Raw genomic sequence first — 13,555 nt, 5'->3', positions numbered from 1 at the left:
ACAAGAAAGGACATTGACAATTGTCTTGTAAAAAAGGAAAGGGAACAGATCTCTTCCAAGCAAAGGTCAGTGGTTTGAAAAAAATTTACTTTCATATCATCTCTGACAATATTAGGATTTTGGCTTCTCTGTCATGTGAACACAGATGTTCAGGTTTGAGTAATGAGAATATTTGTCTTGTAGTTGGGGGTGGGGATTCAGAGGCCTTAGGCTCTCTGTGAAGTCTTCTTTGAGTAACACCTCTTTGTAATCCAATGGATTTGTGATCAAATAAATCAGTCCATCAATCAATAGACATTTATTAAGCTTCTGGTGAAGGCGAGTCATTGTACAAGGTGCTGGGAATTAAAAAACAAAAAATGAAATGATCCCTACTCTCAAAGTGTTTACATTCTGTTAGGAAGACAGCATGAGTGTATAGCAATAGATATAGACTAAAAATAGAATAAATACAAGGTAATTAGGGAGAGAGGACACTAGCAGTTGTGGGGATTGGGAAGGGTTTTATTGTAGAAGGTGGTTTTGTGCTGCATTTTGAAGGAAATGAGGGTTATTCTGAGGTGGCAGGTGGAGGGTGGGGAGGAAGTGGCCAGGATGGGAATAGGAGCTAACAAGGATCAATAAATAGTTTGAGGCCAAGTTGGGAAAAGATTATAAGCCTAACAGAGATATATTTTTCATCTTAGAGTAATACAGAGCTCATGAACTTGATTTAAAATATTTTGATAACTTTAAAATAATTGAATGTCTTTTGTAATGCTATGCACTTTATTTTATGCATTTAAAAACATGATTCTGAGAAGGGGTCCCTTGGCTTCACCACACTGCCAAAGGGGTCCATGACATAAAAAAGGTTAAGATTCCTATTCTGGAGGTAATTAGGAGCAATTCATTCATGTAGGTATTCTTTCCAATGATGAAGACCACAACTACTCCATGTTTTTTAAGGGTTGCCATGACTAAATAATTTATCGCCAAGAAGTCAATCTATATTTACATATTCCCTCTGTATTTCAACAGGCTGGTCTTCAGAAAGCAGACATAATCTGTTGTTGAGACCATACTCAAAGCCTACATGGCAGGATCTGTGAGAGTTTGGACTCTGATGGTCTAGCTACTTGCCATTTATAAGGAAAATAGTTTAAGTTCATATAGTGTTTTAAGAGGTATGAAACACTTTGTATATTAGCTCCCAAGAAACCTTAAGGGTAGATGTAACAGATTTTATCATTCTAATTTTACACCTAAATTAATATAGACTCAGAGAGCTTTTCTTTCTTTCTTTCTTTCTTTTTTTTTTTTGGTGAGGCAATTGGGGTTAAGTGACTTGCCCAGGGTCATACAGCCAGTAAGAGTTAAATGTCCGAAGCCGGATTTGAACTCAGGTACTCCTGAATCCAGAGCCAGTGCTTTATCCACTGCACCATCTAGCTGCCCCGACTCAGAGAGCTTTAATTGCCTATGATTACATATTTAAGAAGTGTTCGAGATGGGTTTGGAATCCAGGTCTTTCTGCTTCCAAATCTAGTGTTCCAGCCATGTGGCCTTGTATCAACAGCCAGAGTATTCTTTGCAGCTCTGCAGTCCATTTGTTCACCAGTAATTTCTATTTAGTAAACATTTTGATGATTCAGATAATGGAGAAAACCCAATTGGCTGATTACAACAGTGTGCCTGTAAGTTATTCTTTTTCTATTAATTTGCATTTATTTTAAAGGTGGGTATGTAGAACCACTTTAATGTGATGGGTGAAAGCAACAATGGCTTCTGTCCGACAAAGGTTCTAAGCTGTTTTTCATGTTTTCTGAGCTTATTGTAATCACTAACAATTTTTCTCAGCATTTGAAACCACATGCGCTTAATGGATTCTGCAATTCAAATAATAGCCTTATGTTTTACCTGTCCAATTTGTGATCACAATGCTGCTGGACATTACTTTATATGAAAATCATTCATTCCATCAACCAACACAATGGATTAAGTTCTTAGTCTGAAGGAAATTTACTCAGAGGATTAAATGATGAATTTACAATGCAGAGAGATCAGGTCAAGGATTCAAGACATCAGAGGTCAGTAAGTTTGGGTCATCTCTTTGATGCTCTACAGCTTTCCTATCACACTGATGTTTTATTTAGATGTTCCACTGTTCATTTGTTCATTCATTCATTCATTCATTCATTCATTCATTCATTCATTCATTCATTCATTCATTCATTCATTTGTTTCTTCTTCCCTCTTTTCCTTCCTTCAAAACAAAGAATCTCAGAGTTATATATGTCCTGTCTCTGGTCACACTAGTACTTTTGTACTTAAGGAGGAGTCTCCTTTAGCCCTGGGCTTATAACTGCATTTTGTGAAGTTCTGGGATGGAAGATGCCACTTGCTGTAGTTTCTCACTGGCTTTAATTGATCACTATTCAATGTAGTGTGAATCTTTAGAGTAGATATGAGGAAGCTGGGTATCCTGTGTACAATTCAGGCTTGGCAGGTACTCTCCCCACTGATTTCAATGGGAATGGGGACAACCAAGGAGAACTTGGCTTAGCAATTAGATATATTATAATGTTTTCTTTAAAATTATTTTTGTTGATTTCTCTTTGCCCTCAGTTACTAATCTTTATTTCTATCTTTTACTCAATTGATGAGAATTCTCTGGGACTTTTTCTTGTTATTGACTATTAAGTTTTGGGTTTAAGTTTGCTCCCTTCTGGTAATTGGTATGACAACTTTGGGTATGGGTTCTGAAGGCTTCTTACAGGGGAACATGACATATGTTCTGGTGTATTAAGGGCATCTGGGAAAGAGAGTCCTCCTAACGTGAGAGGAAGCTAATACACAAGCATTTTGGTTTCTAACCATAGGGCTGTTTAGCTGACCCTCTTTCATTTCATCTTCACTCCTTTGCAAACCTTCTCCCTATTTTCTTTCTCTTTCCCCAACCCCCATAAACAGTTCAGAAATGGAATCCCAGCATCCAAAAGAGGAGACCTTTCTGGAAGGCTATCAGTACCACCTTGGTCCTGCCATTTTCCTACCTTCCATTTGGTGACCTGGCTCCTATTTAAATTAAGCAAAAATAGTAGCACGTGGCCTTGAATTAAGACCAGAATTTGGGCTTTCCTAATCTGGGCCACCTCAATAAGGGAGCCTAATTTGTATGGAGCCCATCTCTCCTCCTCCAATGTAAACCACCAGGCATTGCTTTCTTTCATTTCAAGGGAACTGAATACTGAGGACAGACTGCTTACTCACAGAATTAGCTGGGGCTGCTCTTGGGAACAGCAGGAAGAGTTGGAGGGAAATGTAGCATTCTTCTGAAGCTCTTTGTGCAGGGTGACACATGATACACCAGAGCTGTCCCTGACCTTGAATTTTAAAGAAGCTTTTTGAATTCCTTCCTGAAGTGTAAACTTCCTTGATCAACTCTTAACTACCCACAGATTCCCAGAGAACAAAATCTACATTTTTCAGAAGACCTGAATACATAGACTAGTATTGCTGATTGTGAATGCAGGGTCTCATTTTCATACATTTAATGAGACTTTGCACAGGTACCAATGTCAGGTACCATTCAGCAGATGAGATAACCGTAATCTTTTAAAATTATGTTTGGCTAAGTTTATACCAGGTCAGCAAAGAATTTCTGTAAGAAACTTTCCATAGTCCCTTTGTTTTTAGGTATTTGTGTCTTTGTTATCTCAAATCTGTATATTACCTACCATATAGGATACATATAGGTGAGTATTATATGAAAGAATCTATGTGACTCACTTTGCAAAATAAAGGCAGCTGGATGGCACAGTGGAGTAAAGTGCTAGATTTGGAGTCACGAAGACTGGTATTCAATTTCTTCTTCTCAGATGCTTATTCTCTGGGCAAGTTACTCCATCTCCCTCAGGCTTAGTCTATGCATATATATAAATGTCAGTTTGCAGACTTTAAAATACTATCTAAATGTTAGCTCTTATTGAGATACACTCTGTAGTTATTAGAACCCAGCAGAACTCTATTCATAAAAAATGGACCTAGGACTCTGGTCCTCTTAGTTTGATGACTTCACTCTTATCTAATAGGTGTGGTTTACCATTACTCTGTAATGAAGATGGTTTAGGCATGTAGTGGCATCATGGAGTCCTTAGCTAGTTCCCAGTCTGTGGCTTGAGGCCAAAAGTTGCAAGTTCAGAAGTAAATTTGAAAAACCATATGTACAATGGACTCATTAAGATTACAAAGTTAACCACTCTGGTAACCAAAAATAACTTCACATTATAACATTAATTTAAAAGTCTTAAAATCTGCCTCAAACACACAAAGACAACTGTCTGAGAATTAAAATGTAATTTTTAAAAAAGTCATTGCCCTTTTTTAGTAGACATCCCGAAGCTTTGTGTAGAAAGAGAATGCACTGTTCTCCTGATTATAGAAATGTTTCCCAAAATATGCCAGGGCAGTGATTACACATTTTCATTTTAGTCCAGAAGTGTGATTTGCTTGGTGTGAGGAACTCCCTATGTAGAAATTTCTTCTGCTCATGCATATTGGCAACTTATCTATAAATTACAGCCTTAGAAAGCTGCCAGGCAGTTTTCAAAGGAAGAAATCTAAGCTATCAATGACCATAGAAAAAGATGCTCCCAATCAATAATAATTAGAGCATCGCTAATTAGAAAACCACTCTGAGGTTCTACCTCAATACTCTTCAAAGTGGCAAAGATGAAGAAAAAGGAAAATAAGAAGTTCTGGAGGAGCTGTGGGAAAATAAGTACGTTAATGTATTCTCTGTGGAGCTGGGATGGTCTAGCCATTCTGAAAAGCAATTTAGAATTATGCTCCAAAAGTCACTGATCTGTACTAACCATCGGACCAACTATAGCCCTAAGCTGTGAAGAGATCAAAGAAAAAAGGAAAAGGACTCGTATGAACATAAAAAGGGGCCAGTGGGAGAGAGAAATAAGAAATGCTTTAAAAGAAAAATTAAGAAAAAGAAGTTGCTTGGGTGTACCAGAACTTAAATAATTTGCTCATGGCCAACACGGCCAATAAAGGTAAGAAAGACTATTAGAACTAGGTCTTCCAGATTCCAGATCTAGTTTGCTACCTTTTCATGCAATCCCCTGCCACAAGATCATTAAGGTTCCAGAGAAGAAGTCAGCTCATCACTGCAGTTTATGTTTGATATTGGACTGGTTCTTAACTAAAGCTCTTGCTTTTTTTTTTCCAACTCTCTTTTCCCCACCAATTCCCTCATGCCATTAGGTGCCAGGTGTTCTGGAAAATACACAGCTGTGTGCAGAATCACTGCCAATCAACCAAGGTATCCAACCACAGACAGGTGGCTATTAAATTGTAAACTGTAAACTATAAAAGGCTAACTAAATGGAAGTTATTATTACTATTATTATATTAGCATTGCCAGAAATTTTCTCTTTGAATTGAGATGATGATTTGACTATCTTAGGCTAAATGGATCAGCCTCAAACTACCTCTCCCAGTGAGTGAGGGGGCAGGAGGTGCTACACTACATATAGTGGATCCTGAGGACCAGAAAGGCCTTCTTTCCAAGAGTGACCTTCTCTTGGCATGTTGGGAGGCACTTGGTCACACAGTGTATGGAAAATTGTCTTCCTTAGTTACTAGTTCACATCTTGTCTTGGACATTCAGTCAGCTATTTTTTTTTGCCCCATGGAACTATGGAGAGTTGAGCTTGTTGAGAATAGGGATTATACTTTCTTTATATCCCCAGCACAGTGCCTAGCACATAGTAACTGCTTCATAAATGGTTATTGATTGATTAATAATAGAAAGAGAATTGAATTTGGAGTCAAGAGGAGCTGTGTTTTGTATCTCAGCTTTGCAATTTACCACAAAATGAAACTTCCTGTATGTTAGTTTATTGACCTAAATGTCAAATGTAAAATTTAGGTATGTAGTGACATCATAGAGTCCTTACCCAGTTCCCAGTCTGTGGCTTGAGGCAAAAAGTTGAGAGTTCAGAAGTCAATTTGGAAAACCATTTGTAAAATGGACTATAATATCAGAAGATCATATATTTACAGCCTTGAAGGGACCGTAGAGATCATCTAATTCAATTATTCATTGTTACATTCATTGTTACAGATGAGAAAACATAGGTTTTGAGAGGACAAATAACGTCTCCAAGGCCACACAGGAAGTGGTAGTCGGAATTCGAACTCTGCTTCTCTGATTAGCGTTACCTCCTCTTTCCAGTGCTCCCTTTCTCTAAGACCTCTTCTAGCTCTAAATCCTGTGCTTCAGGTGCTTGTTACCAATGTGCAGAGGGACAAACATGGAGGTAAAAGTGCATAGATGCAGCAGCTTCTTGGACAAATGGAAAGGCTGGTGCAGAATGGGAATTCTAACACACCTTTTTTGTGTGTTATGGATCCCTTTGGCAGTCTGTTGAAGCCTATGGTCCCCACCTGGGAATAATGTTTTTTAAAATGCACATAAAGTATGTAGTATCACAAAACAAACCAAATATATCGAAAGACAGTTTTCAAAAAATAGGAAGAAAAAATATTTTTTTATGGATCGCAGGTTAAGAACCCTGGATGTAGGAGAATAGAGTAGGATAGAAAATTGAACCCTCTTGTACTGTAGATCTTGTATCATTTGCCACCACTGAGTGCATTTTCTGTTGCTTTAAAGAAGACACTTCAAAGAGATTTTCAGCAATTTGTTTAAACAATCAGAGCTTGCCTGTCAACCATCAGGGGCTGTAGGACCTGTTGATGAAGAGGGGGGAGTCCGTGGAGAATGGGTTATGGGCAAGTAATTTACTTTTTGGCAGGCATCAGCTGCATTCTGATTATCATGCATCATTGGGCTTGCATGCTTATAATTCAAATTCCTGGACAAGACAATGATCCCACAACAGGCCTTATAAGGGAAGTAGCCCCTCTCTGTATTCTGGACTGGGTGGCAGCTAGATACAGTGAATACATGACATTTCTCAGAGGGATCTCTTTCCTTATCCCTCTTGGTGCTGTGCATGACTTAATGAGCCTGGGCAGGGTCCTAATGTTCTGTAGGTGAGGAGAGAGAAAGCAGCTGCTGCTGTTCCCAGCCCTTTGCCTCCTGGGAGAGTCTGGGAAAGAACAGGAGCACGGATGTTAATGGGACTGACACACGTACCTGAAAACATCATCATGTGCTGAAAGTTCCAGGGGATCTTCTGTTTCCGGCCCAAATTCAAGATGAAGGAGAGGGGATAGATGTTGCAGGCTCTTGCAATAAAAATTGCTAACTGTCAGGCAAACGCAAGAGAACGTTGAGGAAAACACGGCAATGAGGGGAGAATTATGACACCAGTTTTGCCAATATATTATCACACACACAAATGGGGGATAAATAGGGCAGTAATCCTGAAACTGGCTTCAGAAATTCCTATTTTGATATGTTCCTGATCCCGCTCCATAAATATCACAGGCTGCTGGACAGCTTTTGGACACAGCCTTGTCCCTATCCCGCTTCAATCACTCTCCATTTCCTCATCCCATTTGTATCTCAGACGACTGACATCTTCCGCCTTGCTATAAAATATGAAGCATGAGCCACTCGGCTGGAAACAGCATTACCTCCCCAAGCAGCACTTTAGGGAGACTCCATGTACTTCTAGTCATGATTACCATTTCATTTGCTGTCGGTTTATATTGTCTGTGTCTAGCAATCTTTTTTCCCTCTTCTTTTTTCTTTGGTACATTTAATTTTTTCTTGGTTGGGTTGGGCTGTGCTTGTAATACTCAAGCTATTTCAATAGACACTCTTGAATTCTGGGCCTAGCAGTTAAAAACCGACATATAAACACATTCATTTTCTTATGAGTTTGCCTCATTATTACCTGCCTAGACTATTGCAATAGCTTCCCTCCTTGACTCTCTACCCCCTCCCCCGTTCCATCCTTCATATCACTGCCAGGTTGAACTTTCTTATAGTTTTGTTTTGAATTTTTCCACTTAAAGTTTTATCGATGTGTTTTGTTTATACATTAGCAACATTTACAGATTACTCCCATGAGAGGTCTCTTGTAATAAAGGAAAAGAATTAAGTAAAACTAGGGAGAAAATAAGCATTTATTTAGCTCTTCCTGTATTCCAGGCATTATGCTAAGCACTTTATAAATTTAATCTCATTTGATACTCATAACAATCCTGTAAGGCAGGTGTTGTTATTTTTATTTATTCATTCATTCATCTATCTATCTATCTATTTATTTATATATTTATTGGTGAGACAATTGGGGTTAAGTGACTTGCCCAGGGTCACACAGCTAGCAAGTGTCAAGTGCCTGAGGCTGGATTTGAACTCAGGTCCTCCTGAATCCAGGGCCTGTGCTCTATCCACTGTGCCACCGAGGCTGCTCCAGGTGGGTGCTGTTATTAACCCCATTTTATGGTTGAGGAAACAGAGGCAGACAGTGGTTAAGTGACTTGCCCAAACTCACATAGCTAGTGAGTGTCTGAGGCTGGATTTGATTTCAGACCTTCTTGACTAAAGGCCCAGAGTTCTGTGCACTATGGTGCCACCTAGCCACCTTTACTGGTAATATAGGGGCCTCAACATTATTATGCATTTATCTGGGCCCCACAGGTGCAGAGTTATAGTCTAGACAAATTGGATTATTCAGTCTCCTGTACTTTCCTACTCCTGTGTATTTGCCCTTCTCTTCCATATTCCCTATGACTAAAGGGTCTTCTATCTACCTGTATCTATGTGTGTGTGTGTGTGTGTGTGTATAATATGTACACACATATTTATAAGTATTTATATATCATTTACATATGTACATATGTACATTTATATATCTGCATATGTATTTGCATATTATACATACCTATACTTATTATAAATGTTTTATTGTTTCTTTTCTATTTTCTATTTCATTGCTGTTGCTTCTCAATGACTCTTTTCTCTAATAAACTCCTTTCTGACTGTGGAGGTCCCCTAACAACTCTGTTTGGGACCTTCTTCTCTTTTCTCTCTATGTTATTTCATTGGATGGGCTCATCAGCTTCCAGGAGTTCATCGATCACCCTGGTGCTGATAACTCTCAGTCACATATATCCAGCCCTAGTCTCTCTCTTGAGTCCCACAGCACCAACACATTATTGGACGTTGTGAACTGGATGTCCTATAGACATCTCAAACACAACCTGCCTAAAACAGAACTCTTTATCTTTTCTCCCATTCCCATCACACCATATGTCATCTTGAACATAGGCCTGTCGACTTCACCTTTGTATCATCTCTCAGATATGCTTTCTTTTCTCCTCTAATACTGCCTCCACTCCAGTACAACCCTTCATTACCCTATGACTTGATTATTGCAATAGTCTGCTGGTGGGTCTGCCTGTTTTAAGTCTCTCCTCACTCTGATCCACTCTCCATTTGACTACTACAGTGATTTTCCTAAAATGCAGGTTCAATTATATTATTCCCTCCCACTCAATGAACTCCAGCTATTTCGTATTACCTCCAGGAACAGATACAAAATGTACTGTTTGGCATAAAAAGTCCTTCCTAACCCAAATCATTCTTGCCTTTGCAGTCGTTTTATACTTACCCCTCAATATATACTCCTCCATCTAGTGACACTGGCCTCCTGGCTGTTCCATGAATAAGACATTTCATCCCTTGGCTTTGGGCATTTTCTTTGTCTAATCTTCATGCCTGGAACATACTCCCTAATTCCCTTTGACTACTGCTTCCCTGGTTTCCTTTAAACCCCAACTAAAACCCCACCTGTACACAAAATTTTTCCTATCCCCTCTTAATTCCAGGGAATTCCTGCTTTTAATTATTTACTATTTATTATCTATATAGCTCTCTCTCTATAATATCATATATACATACATTACATACATGTATATATGTTTATATACACATACATACATATATGTATATGTGTGTGTATATATGTGTGTGTGTATATATATATATATATATATATATATATATAGTTGTTTACATGCTGTCTCCTCCATTAGATTGTAAATTTCTTGAGGGCAGGGACTGTCTTTTGCCTCTTTTTGTATCCCCAGCAGTTAACACAGTGCCTGACACATAGAAAGCACTTAATAAATGTTTAATGAATGAATGAATTCAATATGAGGGACAATCTGTAATAGTCTTGAGAGCAGTTGCAAAGCTTAACCATACCTCTGAGGGCCAAGAATTTTTTCCTTATACCCAACATGATTCCACTTGTACATTAAGCCTAATTTTCCATGCTCTGTGCCCAAAGAATATGAAGAAAAATCAGGTACAATCTTTAAGTTCCCTTTTGTAGGTTACTGCTTTAAGACCCATTCAACTTAACAAACCTCTTACTCTGAACCATGAAACCCCAACCAGGGCCCCAGGCTTCTACAGGCCTCTTATTTTTTTCAGGCATTTAAAGAACAGAAATGGCATTTCCTCCTTAGATTTGAACTCATGCCCTGAACACTAATTAACAACTTGAATCAGACTGCCTGGCCCCTTCTGCTAAATATCCAGTAGGTTGCACTTGACAGCATTTTAGTAAAGGATACAAATGCCCCGAGTATAAAAAGAGCATTAAATATGTGGTTCTGGAATGTGAACAGCGCCAGGCCCATGTAGCAGAAGATGACATTCTCCGCCAAGAAGTTCATGAATTCAAACAGCTGAAACACAACAAACCAGACCATTAATCTGAACTTAGCTCTGCAGTGATTTCATTTCTACAGAGACAGTTTTCAAGAATGCTATATGGCAATGGTGAATACCATGTAGTGATGGTGAATACCACCACCCTCTGTAAGGAGTCATCCCTATTAGCAAGTCAAAAAAATTGCAGTGAGGAGAAATTGGAGCCTAGAGACAGAATAACATGAATAAAGTGACTGATATTTAACATGATACTTTTAGGTTTGTTAGGCAAATCAACTCATTGAATCTTCACAACCAGGAAGCAATGGTATCCTCATTTTATTAATTTTATTGTATTTTCAGTCCCAAATTCTCTCCTTCTGTCCATGCTCTCCTCCATCCATTGAGAAAGCAAGAATTACAAAACCCTTTATAAACAGCAAGTCATGCAAAACAAATCACCTCATCAGCCATGTCATCCCCATTCTATAGAAGAAGAAATTGAAGCTCGGAGAGGCCCAAGGACTTGCCCAGTGTTGCAAAACCACTAAATGCTGCAGGCTGGATTTGAACCTAGTTATCTCCTGACTCCAGACCCATTCTTCTTCATTTTACTATTTCAGAGTTATCTGAGGAAATAGCTGAGCCAGAACTGGAGCTAGCTGGAATACACAATAGCTAAGTGGTCTGCCCTTGAAGACCCTAAGTTCTTAAAGATTCTAATCAAGAGCTCAGACCATATTTTTCCTTAGGCATCACTTAACTTGAAAGATGGACAAGTGTAGTTTTCACTAAAAACATGATAATGATCGATATATTTCAAACCCAAGAGAAAGAGATTCATTAAAATGACTGATGAGGGTGCATTCATTAAATGCTCATAATTTCTAGCTGGTAAAATGTAAATGACTCATTCCAGGAATCTGTTAACCACTTTATGTGGCAAGAACACAATAGGCATATCAGAATTTACTTTGCTAAATGGGCTAATAAGAGGCTGCATTGAAGAATGCTCCCAATAGCTGTTCTGAGAACATTTAAAGAGAAAATGGAAATCATCTCCCCCCTGCCAAATCAAGGGGTCATGAAGGGTTATCCAGAGGCCACAGTAAAGTACAGTATGAGAAAGGCCCTTTATGCTCCAGACTTTGTACACTAAGTTTGAGAAAATTCATTCTCAGATATAAATTGTCATGTTAGGGAAGCATCCCTGTGGATGTCCCTCTGGACTGACCAAGCATTGTTTATTTTTAAATTTTTAAAATTTTTTGCGGGGCAATGAGGGTTAAGTGACTTGTCCAGAGTCACACAGCTAGTAAGTGTCAAGTGTCTGAGGCCGCATTTGAACTCAGGTCCTCCTGAATCTAGGCAGGGTGTTTTATCCACTGTGCCACCTAGCTGCCCTCACATTGTTTATTTTTTAACTTAATGTATTTACAACTAAAATGTATTTGCAGCTATAATACCTAATATCTGTACATTGACCATTAACCAAAGAATCAAACAAAACCCAGACCCTGTCCAAAATGTTATTTAAAACCAATATTTTAAGAAATCTTTGATACAAAAAGACATTACTTTTGCAAGACAGTCTTTCTGGCAGTAGCAAGGATCATCAAGTATACTGAGCTAATATTCGTAAAGTGTTTATACAGTGCCTGACACATAGGAGGCACTATATAAATGCTTATTCCCTATTCCTTTATCCTGAGGTCATAGTTCATGTCTTGTGCCATATCACCTAAGCAAATACTGTCAATCAAAGTAATACAAGGAGAATGTCTCAGAACCAATTGTAAGAGTGTCAGGACACTCTAGTACAATCTAATCCAATCCATTGAGAATTTACTAAATATCTATTGCATGCAAGACATTGGGAATATAAAGACAAAACAGAAAAAAATATATATTCCTGATCTGTAAGAAGTTTAAATTCCATTGGGGGGATTATAATATGTAAATGTCTAGCATCCCTACTGTTACTTTACCAATTTTTACTTACACTCAAGGATTGGGTCTCCAAAGGGTGGTTGCTACCTGATACCTTGGGATAATCCTGTGGATTTGAATGCTTAATGTTCTAGCTCATGAACCCCCACCAGTGTGCTTCCCACTAACAATCAGTCAATAGATGAATTAACTTTTAGAAGAAGCATTTACTAAAATGGTATAGTAAGATTAGTACAATAAGAATAGTAGTTACAAAATATACCCCCACCAAAAAAAAATCCAAAACAAAACCCTTACTACAACCCTAGACTACATTCTTCCCCATATATACACCATATTCATGGCAAGAGTGGACTCAAACAGAATAGAATGGGAGGGAGACTGATTGGTGGGATACATGCAAAATCAATACTTAACTTCCATACTGTAGGGCTGGGAAATCTCTTTTTCTATTCATAGACTTTTTTTTTTTAAGTGAGGCAATTGGGGTCAGGTGACTTGCCCAGGGTCACATAGCTAGTAAGTGTTAAGTGTCTGAGGCTGGATTTGAACTCAGGTACTCCTGACTCCAGGGCTGGTACTCTATCCACTGCGCCACCTAGCTGCCCCTATTCATAGACTTTTTGTGAAACTCTCCTTGGGTAAAGTGTTTCTGGGTTGCTCAACTGGATTGCCAAGGACTGATCCTCTCCAGAGTTGGACTCTTTTCTCTGGTGCTAGTAGTTACTCTCCTCAAAGCTATTTCTTTCTTTGGGTGGAAGTCACCATATCTTTTTCTGTCTGGAATTCGTGTCTCTTTTCCCTGATGGATGCAATATCTCCTATTGATGAGTAACTCTGCTTTGAAACTACATGGTAAAGGTGTAGAGAGGAGATAAATTGCCTCCTTTTTCTTTGCAGAGGTCTCTTCCACAGGTAGGTCTCAACTTATCAGTTTGTTATAATTTCCTGGATATTCCATAGGGATCTCAA

At 38.6% G+C, this 13,555-nt stretch overlaps 1 protein-coding gene across 1 annotated transcript in view; it reads right to left on the bottom strand.

The window, feature by feature from the left end:
* SLC9A9 (solute carrier family 9 member A9) overlaps nt 1-13,555 on the bottom strand; it is a 733,387-nt gene that overhangs the window by 263,243 nt on the left and 456,589 nt on the right. The window contains 2 exon segments of the mRNA XM_043990722.1: nt 7,157-7,268; nt 10,555-10,668. Of these exon segments, the coding sequence (XP_043846657.1) occupies nt 7,157-7,268; nt 10,555-10,668 (226 nt within the window).

This window comes from Dromiciops gliroides, chromosome 3 (genome assembly GCF_019393635.1).
Source record: "Dromiciops gliroides isolate mDroGli1 chromosome 3, mDroGli1.pri, whole genome shotgun sequence".
NCBI classification, from domain to species: Eukaryota; Metazoa; Chordata; class Mammalia; order Microbiotheria; family Microbiotheriidae; genus Dromiciops; species Dromiciops gliroides.
The sequence above is the reverse complement of the archived record's forward strand: the minus strand, read 5'-3'. Positions and strand labels throughout refer to the sequence as shown.